General features: G+C 42.3%; 1 protein-coding gene across 1 annotated transcript in view; it reads right to left on the bottom strand.

Annotated features, from left to right (window-relative positions):
* The window catches only part of NMU (neuromedin U), a 215,301-nt gene that overhangs the window by 88,269 nt on the left and 107,998 nt on the right, over nucleotides 1–19,034 (bottom strand). The window contains exon 7 of the mRNA XM_029587408.1: nucleotides 7,193–7,267. Coding sequence (XP_029443268.1) covers nucleotides 7,193–7,267 — 75 coding nt within the window. The remainder of the gene's footprint in view (nucleotides 1–7,192; nucleotides 7,268–19,034) is intronic.

The raw sequence follows: 19,034 nt of genomic DNA, 5'->3' as shown, positions 1-19,034 counted from the left end.
CCCAGTCCATCAGCAAAGTTGCAATCTTCAGTATCAGAACATGCAGGAGCCAGGCAGGTCCTGTCAGTACCAATACTACATAGCCTTCAGCACCATTGCTCTTCGGTACAAAAATTTCACTGAAACTATTGACTAGTAGAGGTGCCATATCCTTGTTGGTGCCAACAATGTCTCAGCACTGGAATACAAATGTTGGCACTAAATAGAAAAAAAAGATAGTTCTTTCTGAATCTACTGTAAAGCCATTTATGCTGATTCTAGTTCACTGAAGAAGGTCCTGGAGATCTTCTCTCTCTCTCTCTCTCTCTCAGCAAGAAAGCCTTAACACAAGCTATTGCATGGCTTAACACTACTGAAAAAGGCATAGCTAAAATCAGCATTAAAACCATATGATAGGGCTTCACAAAATGGTCTGATTTGCATCACACCATATGTTATGGTGCTATCGCATGCAATAAGCCCTTAACACATGCAAAAACACCTTATAGCATTTTGATAAATGACCCTATCTGTAAGAAAAATTTGTTTAATGTAATGTATTTATTTTATTTTCCTGTAGTTTCTATAATATAGTTAATCAGAAGTTTTTGTAATTATGAAATAAAATGGGAATTGTCTATGTTATAGATACATTTACATACAGGATCAATTGTACTGGCCTCATTGATGCAAAGTTTGTGAGTACTTTTCCCTGTGAGTTTTGCACCAATTTTCAAAGGAAAGTACAAGTATTCTTTCCCTTTAAGAACCCAGGCAAAAATATCCACAGAGATTTGCATCTGCTTCTTTTTTGGGTACTTTTTCCTTGAAAATATCTTAAGTAGATTTGAAAATGTAATCTGTTTGCATTATTTCTCTCACTAGGGCCTGTGTATTTTTACTCCAGTTAAAAGTACAAATGTTGATTCCCAAGCATATTTTTAGTCAGGTAAGTACTGGGCAATTGTCAGATAGCCAATTTACCCAGTTAAATCACTTCTGAAAATTGTCCTCCCCATTGTTTCTTACATGAACAACAATCAGATCTAAATTACCAAGATCAAAAATAAAATGTAATGCAAACACTACTACTATATAATACAAATATAGTAAAATAATATAATCCCAATTATATTATAGAGGTATTTCAAGAATGTTCTGGGATGGAGTTAAGTTAACCAAAACACTTCTCTAGCTAATTTAGATATTTGGAGCTAGTCGAATAATTTATTTGGTGAACTCAATACATGGCCAAGTTCAGGCAGCATAAGCTTCCAGCACAATGCTGCTAGCTACCAGCATTTGCCAAATCAACACTGGATATACTGGCAGCTGGACAACTGTAAAGAGCTTCTGGGCACAGTAAGGGGTTTTGGACGGTTCGGACTGCCACATGAAGAAATTATAGGTAGGTCATTTCTGTCTCATCCCTTTTTGGGAATTCCACTGATTGTGCTCCTGGTTAGAATGTATTGGGGGTGAGGAGGGAAGCGGATCTTCCTGCATTTCCTCAGGGTAGGGACAGGCAAGCATTCCATGGATCTTCAAGGTCAAACGAGAAGGGAGGCATTCTGTCCCACAAATTCTCTAGGCTAGGAAGAGAGGTAGGCAATCCATGGCTCAGCAGAGCTAGAAGGGGAGAGAAGTAGACCTTCCTTCTACAGCTCCTTGGAGTCAGATAGGCAAAAAGGCAGGTCATCCATGGCTCCTTGTGGTCAGAAGGAGAGGCAGGCAGGCCGACACATGGCCCTTAACTTTATACTCTAACAGGATTAAATCAATTAAACAAAAATGTTAAATTGCTTAACATAATGAATTACAAGCTATTACTATCTGTTCACATATACATGTTCAATGGGACATCCTCTAACCCAGAACATCTCAACCACTGTGCTGTGGCTGCAAGATCCGTGCTGTGCCGTGGTGCTCTCCCTTCCTCCCTCCTTTCTCCTACAGTAATGTTGCACTGCAGCAGGGGTATGATTAGCACCAGGCACAAGGGGCCCATGCCCTGAGTCTCAATCTCAGTGTTCCAAGTCTCAGCAGCCCCACTATTTTTTTTCAATCCTGGCTGGACCCGGGCCGAAGAAAGAAGGCTGCTGAGTGGGCCTGGACCCTGCAGCAGAAGACAGAAGATTGCTATATTGGCCCAGCTGGTTGGCCCAAGAGAAGAACATAAGAACATGCCATACTGGGTCAGACCAAGGGTCCATCAAGCCCAGCATCCTGTTTCCAACAGTGGCCAATCCAGGCCATAAGAACCTGGCAAGTACCCAAAAACTAAGTCTGTTCCATGTTACCGTTGCTATTAATAGCAGTGGCTATTTTCTAAGTCAACTTAATTAATAGCAGGTAATGGACTTCTCCTCCAAGAACTTATCCAATCCTTTTTTAAACACAGCTATACCAACTGCACTAACCACATCCTCTGGCAACAAATTCCAGAGTTTAATTGTGCGCTGAGTGAAAAGGAACTTTCTCCATTTAGTTTTAATGTGCCACATGCTAACTTCATGGAGTGCCCCCTAGTCTTTCTATTATCTGAAAGAGTAAATAACCAATCCACATTTACCCGATCTAGACCTCTCATGATTTTAAACACCTCTATCATATCCCCTCTCAGCCGTCTCTTCTCCAAGCTGAAAAGTCCTAACCTCTTTAGTCTTTCCTCACAGAGGAGCTGTTCCATTCCCTTTATCATTTTGGTCGTCCTTCTCTGTACCTTCTCCATCGCAACTATATCTTTTTTGAGATGTGGCGGCCAAAACTGTACACAATATTCAAGGTGCGGTCTCACCATGGAGTGATACAGAGGCATTATGACATTTTCCATTTTATTCACCATTCACTTTCTAATAATTCCAACATTTCAGCTGCCACGCAGTTGAAAAGACTAGGTTACTCAATGGGCCTGGGCCACATGGCTGAAGAAAGAAGGTTCCCGGTCGCGTCCAGGCCCTGCAGCCAAAAAGAAACGTTGTTGCATCAGGCCCAGGCCGCACAGCCAAAGACAAAACATTGCCATGTCAGGCATGTTGCGCGGCCAAACAGAGAACGTTGCTGCATCGGTCATGGGTTGTATGGCCAAAAATAGAATGTTTCCACATTGGGCTTCGGCCATGTGGCCAAACAGAGAAGGTTGATCCAATGGTGGAAGAGAGGTGGCTGTGGCATTGATGGCAAGGCCAAAGAGAAGAGACTGCTGCCACAGCATAATGCACAAAGTGAAAGTTTGTGTGTGAGAGCAATAGCGAGTGTGAGAGATTGTGTGTGTGTGCATATGAGTGATGTTCCATGGGTCCAAACAGGTAGCTGCTGCTGCCTTCACATCCCAGGGAGAGGGGAGAAAAGCAGGCAAGAACATATAGGGGATATAGGGGAGAGCTGATGTGTTATGTCTGTGTGTGAGTGTGAGAGAGGGGGATTGGGAGCCTTCTTGTGTGTGTGCCTGTGTGAAAGATTGAGAACCTGCTTGTGTGTGTGTGTGCCTATGAGAGAAAGCAAGAGCGAGATCGGGAGCCTGATTTTTTGTGGGCCTGTGAGAGAGACAGAGAGATTGGAAGTCTGCTTATGTGTATGCCTGTGTTTGAGAGAAAGATTGGGAGCCTACCTGTCTGTGAGCCTGTGGGAAAGAAAGGGAGAGATTGGGAGCCTGCTTTTGTGTGCGCCTGTGTGTGAGAGAGAGATTGGAAGCCTGCTTGTGTGTGTACCTGTGAGAGTGAGATTGGGAGCCTGCTTCTGTGTGTGCCTATGTGAGTGTGCATGACTGTGAAAGTATTTGTGTCAATACAGGCTCTCACAGGCATACACAAACACACATAATGAGTCTATAAGGAAGAGAAAGCCTAAGTATGTGAGAGAGAGGGAATGTGTGTGTGTGAGAGCATAGGCATGTATGCTGGATGTGTGAAACAGTAACCTGTTTCACACATCCAGCAGAGCTCTCTGCTTCAACGGCAGGGGAGAAGAAAAGAGGGTTTGCACTCACAAAGCGGGGAGTAGCTGGCTTGTTACGGCGGTTACTACCCCAAACCAAATGTGCCTGATACTTCACTTTCGATGCACATCCAGCATGGCTCTCTGCTTCAACGGCATGGGAGAAGACTTATACGTCACGCATATCCAGCATAGCTCCCTGCTTCAACGGCAGGGGAGAAGAAAAACAACCAATAAGGGCTAATAACATAGTCTGGGTAAAACAAATAAGCATGGGTGCAGCTTGCTTATTGCGGCGGCTACTACCCCTAACGAATCAAGCTAGATATTTCACTTGGATGCAGCTCCATCACTGCTCTCTACATTAAAGGTGGGGGTGGAAGGGAAATAGAACCAAGAGCTAAGAGAAACAGATAAGTATGAGAGAAAATATGTGTGAAGCTTGCTGGGCAGACTAGATGGGCCATTTGGTCTTCTTCTGCCGTCATTTCTATGTTTCTATGTGAAAGAGAGTGTGTGAGAGAATGAATATATTATTGAGGGAGTGTGAGAGATACAAGTTAAGTTTGTACTGTCCTTCCTCCCCCAATCTACGACAATCTCAGTGTGACTGGAAATCAAAAGATCCCAGGTATGGAGAGCAGGAGTTTTTAAAATACTGATTTTAATTATTGGATGGTGTTTGATATTTCTACTGTTTTGAAATATTTTGTTGATGTTTGGGGAAATTCATAACAGGTTTTTTGAAATTATTGGATGCTTGTTGGCAGTTTTATTCTTTTTTTTAGTATGATTTTAATATTATGAATGTTTTAAATCTTGATTTTATTTCTTGATGTTTTGTGAGGAATGATGATGCTTCTGTTTTTCCATTGTTACACTGCATAATACAGTCAGGCTTGTGGTTTTCAGTTCAATATTTGTAGGTAAATTTTTATGTAAACTTTATGGCCTTTCTATTGTTTATTGGTTTGGGTCTATCTTGTGTAATGTTAATTTTTGCTGTGAAAATGATGGTACCTCTCATCACTGGTGTTGTAATTCTGCTGGTGGAACAGGCCCATGAGCGGCTCGCTCACCTCACGTGCCTGGCACCTCCAACCTTCTGGTATAGCCTTGTGCCACCACTCTGTGGCTATGGTGCCACCATCACAGCCTTGTCTGTCTGCACAGCCAGAGCGCCACTTTAACTGATGCTGCCTCTGCCATCTATGTGGTGGTGGAGCTCCATAGAGGTTGCTGTGATCTTCACGAGGTGTGGGCCACTGATGTCCGTCCCTGCTCTGCATGCTGGTCTCTCCTTGGGTGCGCATGTGTGCCTTAGCCCCATATTTAAAGGGCCTATGGTGGGAAATTCTGCGGCACTCCCCAATGTCATCTCCAGCCAGCCCTATAAAAGGGCTCTTCAGTCAGTTTGGGGCCTTCCAAATGTTTGCTAGCACATTCAAGGTCTTTGTTGTTCCTCATTCCTTGTTAGATGTTCCTGGTCTCTCGTTGGTTCCTGGTTCCTGTCTTCAAAGTCTTCATTTCTGAGTCCAAGTCTTTGTTCCTACATTCCATGTCTTGTTCCTGGTTCCAAGTCTTCGTCCTCTCCAGGGTCTTCAGAGTCTTCATTTGCTGGACCAAGTCTCTGGAAGTCCCTTGGTTTTAAAGCCTTGCTCCGAGTTCCTGAATTCTGGAGTTCCGTCCCTAGTCCTGAGTCTGAGTCCAAGTTCCTAAATCCTGTTCCTAGTCTTTGGAGTTCCAGCTTCCACCTTGTTCCTGAGACCAATTCCTGCGCCGCTATTGTCATAGTCCGCAACTATGGGTTGTATAGGGCGCGCAGCGGTGCCAGACCTCCTCAGAGCCTTCGTCAAGTTCCAAGTCCAAAGTCTGCGCCTCCATCACCATGGTCTGTGGCCAGCCTATGGGCTGTGCAGAGCACACTGTGGCGCAGGGCTCTTTCAGAGCTTCATCATTTTCCAAGTCTTCAGGGCCTTCGTCTAGTCCAAGCCTTCAAAGCTTTCATCTTATCCAAGTCTTCAGATATCAAATAGTGAGTCAGAATAGTAATGTCAGCTAGCAAGTATAAGATCTAATGGATTATTAGACAGTCACAAGTAATGAAAGATCAAGAAGAACAGCCATTTGTATTTATATAGTTTGTTATTGTATTTATATGTAGCTGTATTTTATTATGTATGTTTTATTAACTTACACCTCCGATAATTTTTTAGATAATGTAGTTTACAAGTCTTTTTTTAAATAAAAAGAGGTATTCCTGGAAATTGAATTAATACACACCCAAGCAAGTGACATCATAATCAAGGATTGTTGAACCAGAAAATACTTTCAGTTCTTAAGGTGTCTGTATACTAACCAGTGTTTAAACAGAGTATTAACAAGCATTATTTGCCTGTTTTAATGCCAGTGGTACATCATATTTTAATGTCCATTATGCTAAACAAATAAGATACAGAATGCAGCAGCATTACCATGGCTGCATTAAGACAGAGAGGTTCGTATTCAGCCACTGATTGGCTAGTAAAGTTAGCAAGATAAACTTTTAGGTTAACTTTGCATAGATATCAGCAACATGGGCTTGCTACTGAATAATACAAGTTTGCTGACTGTAATGGTGTTCTCTATAGACAGCAGGATAAATTAGCCATGACACATGGGTGATGTCATCTGATTGTGCCAAACAGATCCTTCTCTCTTAGCTCACAGAGCCTTTGCTCTACTAAGCATGTGCAGGAGTTCCCGTGTGGATGTTGCCTTGTGAGCTCCTCAGTCAATTTTAGAGCAAACTCTGGTTAATAGTTGAGGACCCAGCAGTAACACTAACATATTAATTCATGGACATTAGTTCATGTTTACATTAATAATATCACTCATTAGTAAGTAGGCTGCCAAATGTCAGAAAGATTATTTTCTTCAACTATCAACCCCAACATTTGGCAGCCTACTTAATAATGAGTGTTATTATTAATTTATGATTTTACTGAGTAGGCTCTTATGCATTGTAGGCATAAAAACTCTTACATCTTAAGTGGTTAACAGTACTGTGCTTTGCAGTCTTCACATTCTAGAAACATTTGAGACAATATATTTTATCTCTAAGAAAATTGCCACCTGCAGGAACATATAATTATATAAAATGTATATGAAGTATTAGGTAAAACTTCCTTTTCTTTAAAGATAAAACATATGATAATTTCTAAAAGAAATTACCAGGAATTGTTAATGACAACATACAGGGTGGGAATGTAAGCATGCATAGTTTAAAGTTACATACGTCAACTTTGAATCTCTTCATCCTTCTTTCATGAAGTTGAGGAACGAGTTGCAGCAAAGGATGCAGGACAGACGACTGAGAGGACATGAGCACAAATGAGCAACAATGAACTGCTGCCTCTGTGAGGCAAACCATGTCTCATAATGTTGTACGTTGACAGACCATACAAAACGAAACAGACTGAAAATGTTTACTCAGACAGCTTCTTTGGATACTCCATAAAGTGACCTTAAAAACTTGGCCACAGATGCAATTTCTACAGGTAAGAAGGTCAGGTTCTAACACTAGAGGGAATTGTTCCTCCTTTAAGACAGACACATGCACAACTGTGATTACTTTTTCTGAACAGCCCTAAATATTGTGTCCCTGTGAAGAAGTAAAGCAACTTCTTACATCTTGCCACTACAGTTTCCAAATAAGGGGAAATAAGCTTCCTAGACTTCGAGAAAGACATTTTACTTCTAGAATTAAAACTATATTTATAAAGGTTGATTTTATTTTACAAGTGTCCAGTGATGTTTTGATTACAGTTGAATGCATGTGGCACTTATAAAAGTGGTCTTTACTACCATGATCAGGCTAGAAACAAAGTAAACCTAGCTTCTAGAAAAACTTTTCAAGTGTTGAAACATTTAGGATGATTACTATCAGTTTTAATAGTAATAAACATATTTAAAACATTTTGCTCTCTAAATTGAAGTCGCTTCCTGCTGTAAATCTTACACTAAGATTCCTCAGCATTAGAACAGCATCCCCAGTTTAGCAAAATAGAATACAAAAAAAGTCTATACTGAGAGACTTAAATTACTTTTAAAATTCCAATAATACTCTCTGGGGTGCAGTTATATACTACTTCAGAAGTAGTAGTTTGATGATAAGGAAGATGCTTTAAAAACAAGCTACTAAAAATTTGAACAAATTCAGATAAGAAATTCAGTAATTGCTGAACTTCTAAGTTACTCCATATAAGTTCACAATGTGTTATAATATTAAACACTTTTTAAGATAAAGACTGGAATTGGGTACATAACACTACAAAAGGGAACACACCATAACTTAGACAAAAATCTAGACATGAAATATTTAAAATGGCTCCAAACAAGTTGCAATATATTTCAAATTGAAACATATTGAACAAGGCAACAATGGACAGAAAAATAGCAAAATGACTCATCTAAAAATACAAAAATGTATTATGAAGGGAGATGGATTGACAAACATATCTGTGTTATGTTTCACTTTAAAAGGCAATCTTTATTCTTATTTAGAGATGTGAATCGGAACCGGAATCGGTTCAGATTCCGTTTCACATTGTGTTTTTGTTTTCGTCCGGCCCGATCGCAGTTTTGTTTATCGGCTGCGCCCGAGCCGATAAACGAAAAACCCACCCCGACCCTTTAAAACTAATCCCTTAGCTTCCCCCACCCACCCGACCCCCCCCCAAAACATTTTACAGGTACCTAGTGGTCCAGTGGAGGTCCCGGGATGGCCCGCGCCATCTTTAAAAATGGCGCGGGCCATCCAGTGCTCCTACCATGTGACAGGGGCCGGCCAATGGCACGGATACCCTGTCACATGGTAAGGGCAAAGGGCCATCGGTGCCATTTTGATTAGTGGCAGCGGACGCCCCGGGAGCGGGAGATCGCTCCCGGGACCCCCACTGGACAACCAGGTACCTGTAAAATGTTTTGGGGGGTGGTCGGGTGGGTGGGGGAAGCTAAGGGATTAGTTTTAAAGGGTCGGGGTGGGTTTAGAGGTTATTTTTGTGTGCTGTTTTTCCCGCCCTCCCCCAAAACGATAAGAGAAACCCCACGAACAATATTGTGGGGTTTTCCTATCGTTGACGATTTTGAAAATATTGATGATATTTTCAATCGTCCGAAGCCCGATTCACATCCTTATTCTTATTGGCTAGTGCCATCCAGGTATGACCGTGAGTGGTATCAGCACATAAACTATAAAGCACAGCTGAGCATTTCTGAAGGCATCATGGCAAACATGGCTGAACTACAGGCTCCTAAGAAATAGTCCTGACAATGCATGTAAACTTTCCATAAAAATCTTCATATTTCACATTTGTCAGTGATTTATAATGATTTTTATTTCGCTTCAACTGTAAGCACTTTAATGTAGGTACCCTGATTTGTCATTTTTCTGACCCCCAAGAAGTATATCAGTGATTTCCATACTATGAAACGCTGACTTTGAACAGATACTCCTATGCACATTGTTTGCTTTTTCAAGAACAAAATCTGATATAACGAGATGTTCCATTAAGTCAGCAAACATCCTTTGGCTTTCTACAGGATTACATTATGAGGATCTACCTTGTTTACCCTTTACAAAATCTGTACAATTTCTGAAAGCGTATGTTCATTTAATTAATTTTAGAAGGCAACTGTCAAACTCAGAGTTCTATGCAGTGTATTGTTCAGTCAGGAAAAGTTTGTGTCTGGTTAAACAGAGAGCATAATTTTCAAAAGGATTTACGCACTTAAAATTTTGTTTCATGCACGTAAATGAACTTTAATAGTACATTTTCCTTTGAAAATTACCATCATAGCATATTTGAAAGCCTTTGAAAATTGCTACAATATACGTTATTGAATTGTCAATAGATTTTACTCATGTTAGTTCACTTAATGCAGTAAATGGGCTTTTGAAAATTGCTATGACAGAATATTATATTTATATTTTCCTTTGAAAATTACCCTGCAAGCAAGTAAGCAGGCTTTTGAAAATTGCTATGATATAAGCTACTTCTATGTAGCTTGTAGAAAGGTAGCATATATTGTACAATTTTTAAAGCCCATTTACATGCTTAGGGCCTGATTTTCAAAAGCATTTACACGCTTAAAACTGGGTTTTATACGTGTAAATGCACTTTACCCGTGTAAGTGGGCCTCTGAAAATTGCTACAAATATATGCCATTGAATGGTCAATAGGTTTCATCAGCATTAAGTGCATTTAAAATGTGTAAATGGCTTTTGAAAATTGCTACAATAGTATGTTACATTTATATGCGTAACTCCTTTGAAAATTCACATGCATAGAGGTAATTTTCAAAGGAGTTACGCATGTAAATGTAATATACTATTGTTGCAATTTTCCAAAGTCCATTTACCCGCTTACAGGTGAATTTTCAAAGCAGTTTCACATGTAACTATAACATACTATCAATCAATTTTCAAAAAAACCAATTCCCAGCTTAAGTGCACTTAACACAAGTAAAATCTATTAGTAATTTAATGGCAAAAGGCTACTTACACAGATATAAGCGACTTTATACATGTAAAACCCAGTTTTTAAGTGTTGTAACTGCATTTGAAAATCAGGCCCATAATTGCACTTATGTGTAAAACCCTATTGACAATTCAATAGCATATATCATTCAATTTTCAAAACTCACTTATGTGCTTAAAGTGCATTTACACACTTAAAATCCAGTTTAGCATAAATCCTTTTCAAAACTATCCACATTGGACAGTAATTTTCAAAAGTTTTGCACACTTTAAAACTCGATTTTACCACATGCAAATGCATTTTAAGCACATAAGTGAGGTTTTGAAAATTGCTACAATAATTACTATTGAATTGTCAATAGATATTACCTGCTTAAGTGCACTTTAATAGGTAAATTTTCAAACACTGTGTGTAAAAAATGCACTTATGCATGTAAAATAGCATATATGGCAAGTTATATACTATTTTAAAAACCTCAAATATGCGTTGTAAATCAGGGACCGTGAATAAATTTACACATGTAAAAAAGAGGAGGGCTGGGGGTGTTTTACCATCAGAGGAGCCAACATTAATGGGAATAAGTTGCTATTTATAAGCAATTTATGCAGTGTATATGTGGCACCTTATTTCATATATTTACACTTGCTAAATATCTGGGTAGGTTATTGTGAAGAGCAGGAGGGTCTTCATGAGCTGCAGATGGACTGGACGGACTGGTAGAATAATTGATAAAACTGGTTATATCATTGTTGCACATATGTGAGAAAATCCCCTGACTTATGCATGTAAAAGCAAGTTGCTTACCATAAACGGTGTTTTCTGTAAGATATCAGGATAAATTAGCCATGCTGTCTGGGAGACGTTCCTGGTGACCTCTAGTTGGAGCTTTCCTCAGTACCACAGAGTTTTGACTCTGTGCGGCTACGTGTGAGTCTTCCTCCATGAACCCTCTCAGTTCCCTCAGTCCATTCCAAATTTGCTCCCGCAAGTGGTTTATTCCGAAGACTGTCTAGGGAGGCGGGAAGGTCTGCATGGCTAATTCATCCTGCTATCTATGGAAACACCGTTTATGGTAAGCAAACTTGCTTTTTCCCCATCAATAGCAGGGCTGAATTAGCCATGCTGTCTGGGCATCCCTAGCCAACAGGTTGTGTCTTGCATTAATTTATATTCTTCAAGTTTGGAGTGCACAACCTGTAATGAAGCGCAGACAATCTTACAGCCCCAGGGATACGGACATGACTGTCGTACCCAGAGTGGTATCTGATTCCGCTTGCTGCTTTAAAAAGTAGTGGGACGCAAAAGTATGAAGAGATGACTATGTCGCCGCCTTACAGATGTCAAGTAGCAGCATATTACGCAGGTGGGCTACAGAAGTTGCCACCGCCCAAACGTTATGAGCTCAAACTTTATCCTGAACTACTGATTTCTTTGTGTATCAAAAGTGTATGCATTGCGATATCCAGCTGGAAATAGTCCTTTTTGATACCGGTTGCCCAGAGCATTTGGGTTAAAGGAAAGAAATAGTTGTGAAGGTCTTGAGAGCTCTTGAATCCTCTGGTTATAGAATACTTAAGCTCGTTTACAATCTAGAGTGTGAAGAAGATGTTCTCTATGGTTGTGCTGTGCAGTTTTGGGAAGAACGTAGGCAAGCTGATTGTCTGGTTGAGATGGAAGGCCAACACCTCTTTGGGTAGAAAGGTGGAGTGAGGTCGTAAAGTCACCTTATCATGAGAAAATTGCAGACAGGGTGAGTAATGGTCCAGGGCCTGAGGTTGCTCACCCCTTCTTGCGGAAGTGACTGCGACCAGAAGTACCACCTTCTAGGTGAAGTATTTCATGTGGCATGTACTCGATGGCTCAAAGGGCGGCAGCATGAGCTGTTCTAGAATCAAACTGAGATCCCAGGGGACTGCTGGTTTGGAGATAGGAGGTCGTAGTCAAAGAATGCCTCGCATGAAACGAGAGAGGAGGGGGGTGGTTTGAGATAGGCAGTCCCTCATGCGGATGATGAAAAGCTGCAATGGCACTGACGTGTACTCTGACAGAAGCTGTAGCCAATCCTGACTGGTAGAGAGTATGTATGTATTTTAGTAAGCTTGTGGCGTGCAGGAGAAGGAGGTCTATGTCTTTTTGCCTGCAGCATGTGGAATAGAGATACCACTTCCCTCTTTTGTTCATTCTGGTTGACTGTTTCCTGGAGGAAATTAGGATGTCTTCAATGTCTGGTGGGAGGTGAAGATTGGTCAGTACTGCCCTTTCAATCTCCATGCCATGAGGTGAAGGAGAGATGCATGGGATGGAGTAACGTTCCTTCTTCTTGGGTCAGCAGTGTTGGGCTGGACCTCAACGGAAACGGTGGAGTGATGGGACAGTCAAATTAGATGTTTACCAAGGCTGACGCGGCCACGCTGGTGCTATGAGTATTAAGTCTGCCACATCTTTGATACATTTCTGTATTGTTCTGGAGATGAGGAGGATTGGAGGGTAAGCAGAGAGGAGGCCCTCCATCCATGGAATGAGGAAGGCATCCTGCGCAAACCGGTTTCTTTTGGAGTATATTGAGCAGAAAACCTTCACTTTCCAATTGCTCTCTGTGGCAAAGAGGTCCATGTGAGGGAAACCCCAACGTTGGAAGATTTTGAGGGCTATCTCCTGGTTTAGAGACCACTCGTGAGGATGGAATATTCTGCTCAAACGATTCACTGTGATCATCTCTAGGCCCGGAAGGTAGGTTGCTTGGAGGGATATTTTGTGAGACTCCGCCCATCTGCATATTTGGATTGCCTCCTTGGCACAGAGTCCGTGAACCTGACCCTCCTTCCTTGTTTACATAGAATATCGCTGCTTAGTTGTTCGTGTATATCATGAGACTTTTGCCCTCGATATGTTGGGAAAAAGTCAGGAGGGGCATTATGGATTGATCTGAGCACCAGCAGGTTTATTGATGGTGGGATTTCAGCCAGGGACCACAGCCCCTGCGTCTTTAGGTCCGCTAAGTGCGCCTCCCAACCTTTTTCTCGAAGCGTCTGTGGTGAGCATTAATTGATGGGAAGGGGACCAGAAGGGTGTCCCCTGTAACAGATTGCTGGTAGAGAGCCACCATGCAATATCTGTGTTCATGGCCATTGTTAGCATCACTCTGAAGTGTAACGGCTGCGTGAATTGAGTCCATTGTCTCATTAGGCACAACATGAATGGCCGCTGCCATGTGACATAGGAGGGTCAACATTTTCCAGGCAGAGGGGTAAGGTGCGTGCCGGAAACTGTCCGCCAAGGATTGACTCGTGAGGGTTCGGTCTTCTGGTAGGTAGGCTTTTCCTGCTATTGTGTTTATCTTGGCTCTGATAAATTGGAGCTATTGCGTGGGATGTAATGAGACTTTTCATAATTCACGAGGAACCCCAGTCCCTCCAGACAATGGATCATCTGGCTAACTTGGATATTCAGGACGTTTACATTTGAGGCTACCAGAAGCCAGTCATCCAGGTATGGGAAGAGCTGGATACCCGTTCAACGAAGTTGAGCCACCACCACTGCCAGACATTTGGTGAAGACTCTGGGGACTGAAGCAAGGCCAAAGGGGCGCACTTTGTATTGGTAGTGCTGCCCTTTGGTCTGTAAGCATTGGTAATACCAAGAGGAATGGTGCATTGGTATGTGGGAGTAAGCATCTTTGAGGTCTATCGAGCACATCCAGTCGTTGGGTTGCAGAAGGGGAAGGATGGATTTCAGAGAAGTCATCTTGAAATTCTCTCTGGCAAGGAATTTGTTGAGACCTCTCAAGTCCAGGATAGGACGTAGGCCCCCTGATTTCTTTGAAATGAGGAAATATTGGGAGTAGAATCCTGTGTTCCACTTGTGTCTTGGCACACGTTGAATGGCTTGTTGGAGTAGGAGGTTGGAGACCTTGTCTTGAAGAAGCAGTCCCTGGGAGCCTGTTGGTCGAATGGGGGGGGGGGGGGGGGGGGGGTATGTGAGTTAGAGGCGGAATATTCCTGAAATTGAGACGATATCCTTCCCGAACTATGGTTAGAACCCAACAATCCGACGTGATCAATTCCCAGGCATTGTAGAACTGGGTTAGGCAGCCCCCTGTTTAGGATGGCAGTAGTGGTTTGGCTACACTCAAAAATTCTGTGCCAGTTTGAGGCGTGGATGGTGCTTGACGCTGTTGTTGTTGACATGGTCTGTTTCTGGGAAATGGAGTCTGCCTTTGAGGTCTCAGCTGTGGAAATGTTGGCGCACCATACAGAACAAATTGTCTATATTGTCTTCTTTGGTAGGTGGGCTTCCTGTATATTGGGAAATATCTTCTCGATGTGGACGACTGCTCTACAGGGGATAACAAGGATAGAATGGCCACCTTTTGTTCCTTAAGGAGCGAGACTCATGTAATTTGTCTCCGAAAAGGTTGTTGCCTTTACACGGAAGATCTGCTACTTTCTCGTGTACATCTTCTCAGATTGGCCTGGCTGCGGTCGAGTGCAGTCAACACGCTCCTATCGCCACCGCAGAGGTACAGGATGATGTTTCTTTTTTTTAAATTTATATTTTATTGATTTTTCAAATTAGACAAGCAAAATATTATTACACCATAACTGTTGAATTTTCACAGTTAAAATTACAATCTCATAAGTAAGAAATAATTAATCTAATTATGATATAATCAAACAAAAATTATTTTTATCCAACATCTAAAGTTTCCAGAGGCACAGGAAAATTAAGGGAGAAAACATAGAAAATCTCTTAAACTAAACTAGATTACAACATTGTAACCCTGCATATATTCTTTATACTTACTGGTCTGATTTGGTGTTGTAGCTAATCTTTTTTGTTCAACAAAAGTTTTTAAGTGAACTGGGCTAAAGAATATATAAGTATCCTGTTGTTTTTTAATAACACATTTACAAGGATATCTCAGGATAAATGTATATCCCAATGATAATACTTCCCTGTCTATAAACCAGAAATTCTCTTCTTCTTGACTGAGTAACTATGGATAAATCAGGAAAAAGTTTTACCAAATTTTCATGAAATGTAGTAGGGTATTTATTAAAGTATTGCTTCATCACTTTATTTAAATCAAGTAAGTTTAAAAAAGAAACAACCAGTAATCCCGTATCAATTACCTGATTATTAGTACTCTCCAAGAAATTTGTGAGATCGCCTTGAAAAGGCATCTCCTCTGAATTTAAATTTGGATTTTTCTTTGGGAGAAAATAGCAATAGCTTATTGGAGGTAATTCATTTTCTGAAAAATGCAATATTGCCACAAAGAACTTTTTCAGCATTTCCATCGGAACCTGGCCAACTATCCTAGGGAAGTTGAGCAGGCGTAGATTCAAACGCTTATTATTATTTTCAAATATTTCAGTTCGCCTAGACAAGAAATCTCTATCTTTGGCTACAGTTGACTGAAATTCTAAATTCTTTTTATCCTTATCCTCTAATGTCTTTATTCTAACTTCAGAGTTTTTAATACTATCTCGGATTTCCATTAATTCCTGTTGACTATTCCTTGTCCCAACATCCACCTTTTTCTCCAGCCCTTTTATATCTAACGACATTTTAGCTATCAAGTCCCATAACAATTCCAGTGTAACCACTGCAGGGCGTTTTAAAGTCTCTATGTGGTCACCCCCTGAGGCCTGGTCTCTTGCCTCGGGTACCGTCCCCTCTCTTCCACCGATGGATCTACTCATAGACCATGACTCAATAGAATTGAGTTCTTCAGGCAGACCTCCCAAAGGACCCTCAGCCACCCTGAACGTAGGTGGTACATCAAGTTGAGGACTCAAGAGATGCCTCCTCTAAGGATTCAGCCCGACCTCCCAACAGGGCTGAATCAGCAGTGTCCTTGGCTCCTGGGTTAGATGCAGGTGCGGACAAAAAACGAACAATTTCTTGTTGTATTGGAGATGGAGGGGGTAATGAGGGAAACACCCTTATTCTTCCCTTCCGTTTTGGTGGCATCTTTATCAGTACAAAATTGTATTATAAATTCAACAAGACTGATCGTTCCCGCTGCAATGCTGAGTTTACTTGCCTCTGTGGCGGTGACTTCTCCAGCAGAATCTTCCCTCGAACCTCTCTAACTGAGCGAAGCCGAGCAAAGCCGCACGCCCCTTAGGCGTGCGCGGCTTTGGCGGCGCACTGGCGACTGTGGCGCGCCTAAGTGACGCCGCTCTTATGGCGTCTCCTTGGCCCCTCCCGATGACGTTGGGGCTCGCAGAAAAAGTTCCAAGGGAAATTTAAGGCTCACCGGGTGCTCCCTTTCAACCAGGGCAGTCGCAGCCCAGGATGATGTTTCAAATGCTTCATAAATGGTTCTGAGTAGGTGGCGCAGCCCCTCTTCCATGTCTAAGAATGGTTGAGGTAATGCTCCTTCATTAGAAGCTGTTCTCCAAAAGGGCTTCAAGGTTTGCAAACACTCATAAAGGTATTGAGAGATATAAAATTGGTGGTGTAGAATTTTTGCATTTAACATTGCCCCTTGGTAGGTCTTTTTACCAAAGTCGTCCAGGTAACGATTATCTTTGCCTGGGGGGCGGGGGGTTGGAAGAGTCGACATTTTTGCCTTCTGCATTGCTGATTTGACACTAATGGAGGTGTGAGGTAGCTGCACCGCATTAAAGTAAATTGAGTTCCACATACAAAATTTTAGGTCTGCCTTTCTCGAAGTGGGAAAGCCAGAGAAGAGACATTCCCATGTTTTCTGCCTGACTGCATCGAGTACTGCATGAGGAGGAAGAGCTGTAGGCTCAGGTGGGTCTTTGAAGATCTTTAATATGCCAAGAAACTCTGACCTGGGATCTGGTACCTTCGTTGTCTCTATGTTCAGTAGAATCCCCATCTTTTCAATAAACTTGGAATAAGTCAAGTCCTCAGGTGGTGAGGAGGTTTCAGGAGGTTCCTCCAGTGGGTCTGATGGCATGCCTGTGGAAGATCACGGGGAGGAAGGATTTGATTCCGGAGCATCCAAACCTGGTTATGGTGAGGATGGACGAGGATTCGTGTGTTCTTGAGGTTGAGATGGACATCAGTCTGCGGCTAGGGATACTCTCGCAGAGGGGCTCCAAGGTAGATCTCCTTGTGCTTCTGTTTCTAGAGATGAGAAAAAGTAGGTGAGGATTTCTGCTATTCGGGTCATAGCCTAGGAGGCTAATCTGCCCCTTTGACCTACAGCACATCCTGTGGTGTCCTCAGATGGGAGTGTTTTCTTTGGACGTGTGGGTAGTGCAGCCAGGAGGATATCACATGATGAGCCTCAGTGATTTTGTGGGGTTGGGCCAATAACACGGGAGGGCTTATGTCGCTTGATGAGAGGCTCCTGAAGTTGGAGTGAGGAGCGTTTTCTAATCGGAGATCGAAGACAGGTCAGAAAATATTTCCTGGGAAGTGATGGATGAGCTTCTGGATAAGGAAGAGCCTAAAGGAGGCTCCCCCTCTGAGAGTTCCATGGCCTGTAGCATCTGCATTGTTAACACGGCTCAGGGTTATAATTCTCTGCTCCTTGAAGTTTTCCGTGCATCATGCTTGGAATGCGTCGAGTGCTTCAAGTGCTTTGAATGCCTCGAGTGCGTTGAGTGGGAAGAGTGCATTAAATGAGTCGAAGGTGTGTCGCACGGAAGAATCAGCGTGCAGGAAGTGGATGCATGCGTCGATGATTTCAATCATCGACGCATGCATCCATGCGGATTTCAATCCGTTGGAGCGTCATGCGTTGCAGATGTTGTTGACGCATGGATCCTCAATGTGATTGGGAACTTCACGGACAATGTGGACAAAGCACTGGACGCATTCTTTGAATGTTTTGTCGTTCCGCTCTTGGCTTCTGCCCCCGATGCAGGTGGTAATGAGGTCAGTGAGGGCAGCGATGGAGGTGTCCTATCAGACAGGGCACATTTACCTTGGGGCCCCGAGATAATGCTCTTTTTATTTTCTCTGGTCTGTTTTGTTTCGGACCCGGGGAAGGTTGTACAAAGCAGCGGTCCAATGTGGGGGCATTTGAGCCAGAGATTTTTTGCTGCATTGCCTCCGTGCTTGGGGGGGGGACATACAACCACAGTCCCTGCAAGTGGACTGGGGTCATGGTCTGGTCCAGGACAAAGATAGCAATAGTTATGTCCATTTTCCGCGTTGGCAATATTTGAATCCAGTAGTCATAGGCCCATCTTTTGCCAATGAAATCCAGACTGAGGAGAATTACATTTTAGAGGAGAGAACTCCGCGTGTGGAGAGTAGCACAGAGGGAACTGAGAAGGTTTGCACGGGAAGACATGCGCACAACCACACAGAGTCAAAACACTGTGGTACATAAAGCTCTGCCTAGAGGTTGCCGGGAACGTCTCCTAGGCAGCATAGCTAATTCAGCTCTGCTATTGACAGAAAAAAGGTGACTAATGGGGATATAAATGCATCTAAATAACACAAATAAAATCTATTCACGTTTGTCTTTAATATTTGGTGTACATTTGCGCCCACTTATCCAGCTAAATAGAGCTTTTGCCACTACTTAGATGGACAAATTTGAACTTATCCAGAGAAATAGCGCTTTTGTTTTCAACTTATCCGGCTAATAGGATGGATAAGTAG

This window comes from Rhinatrema bivittatum, chromosome 1, assembly GCF_901001135.1.
Source record: "Rhinatrema bivittatum chromosome 1, aRhiBiv1.1, whole genome shotgun sequence".
NCBI lineage: Eukaryota > Metazoa > Chordata > Amphibia > Gymnophiona > Rhinatrematidae > Rhinatrema > Rhinatrema bivittatum.
This window is presented reverse-complemented; position numbering and strand designations above follow the sequence as displayed.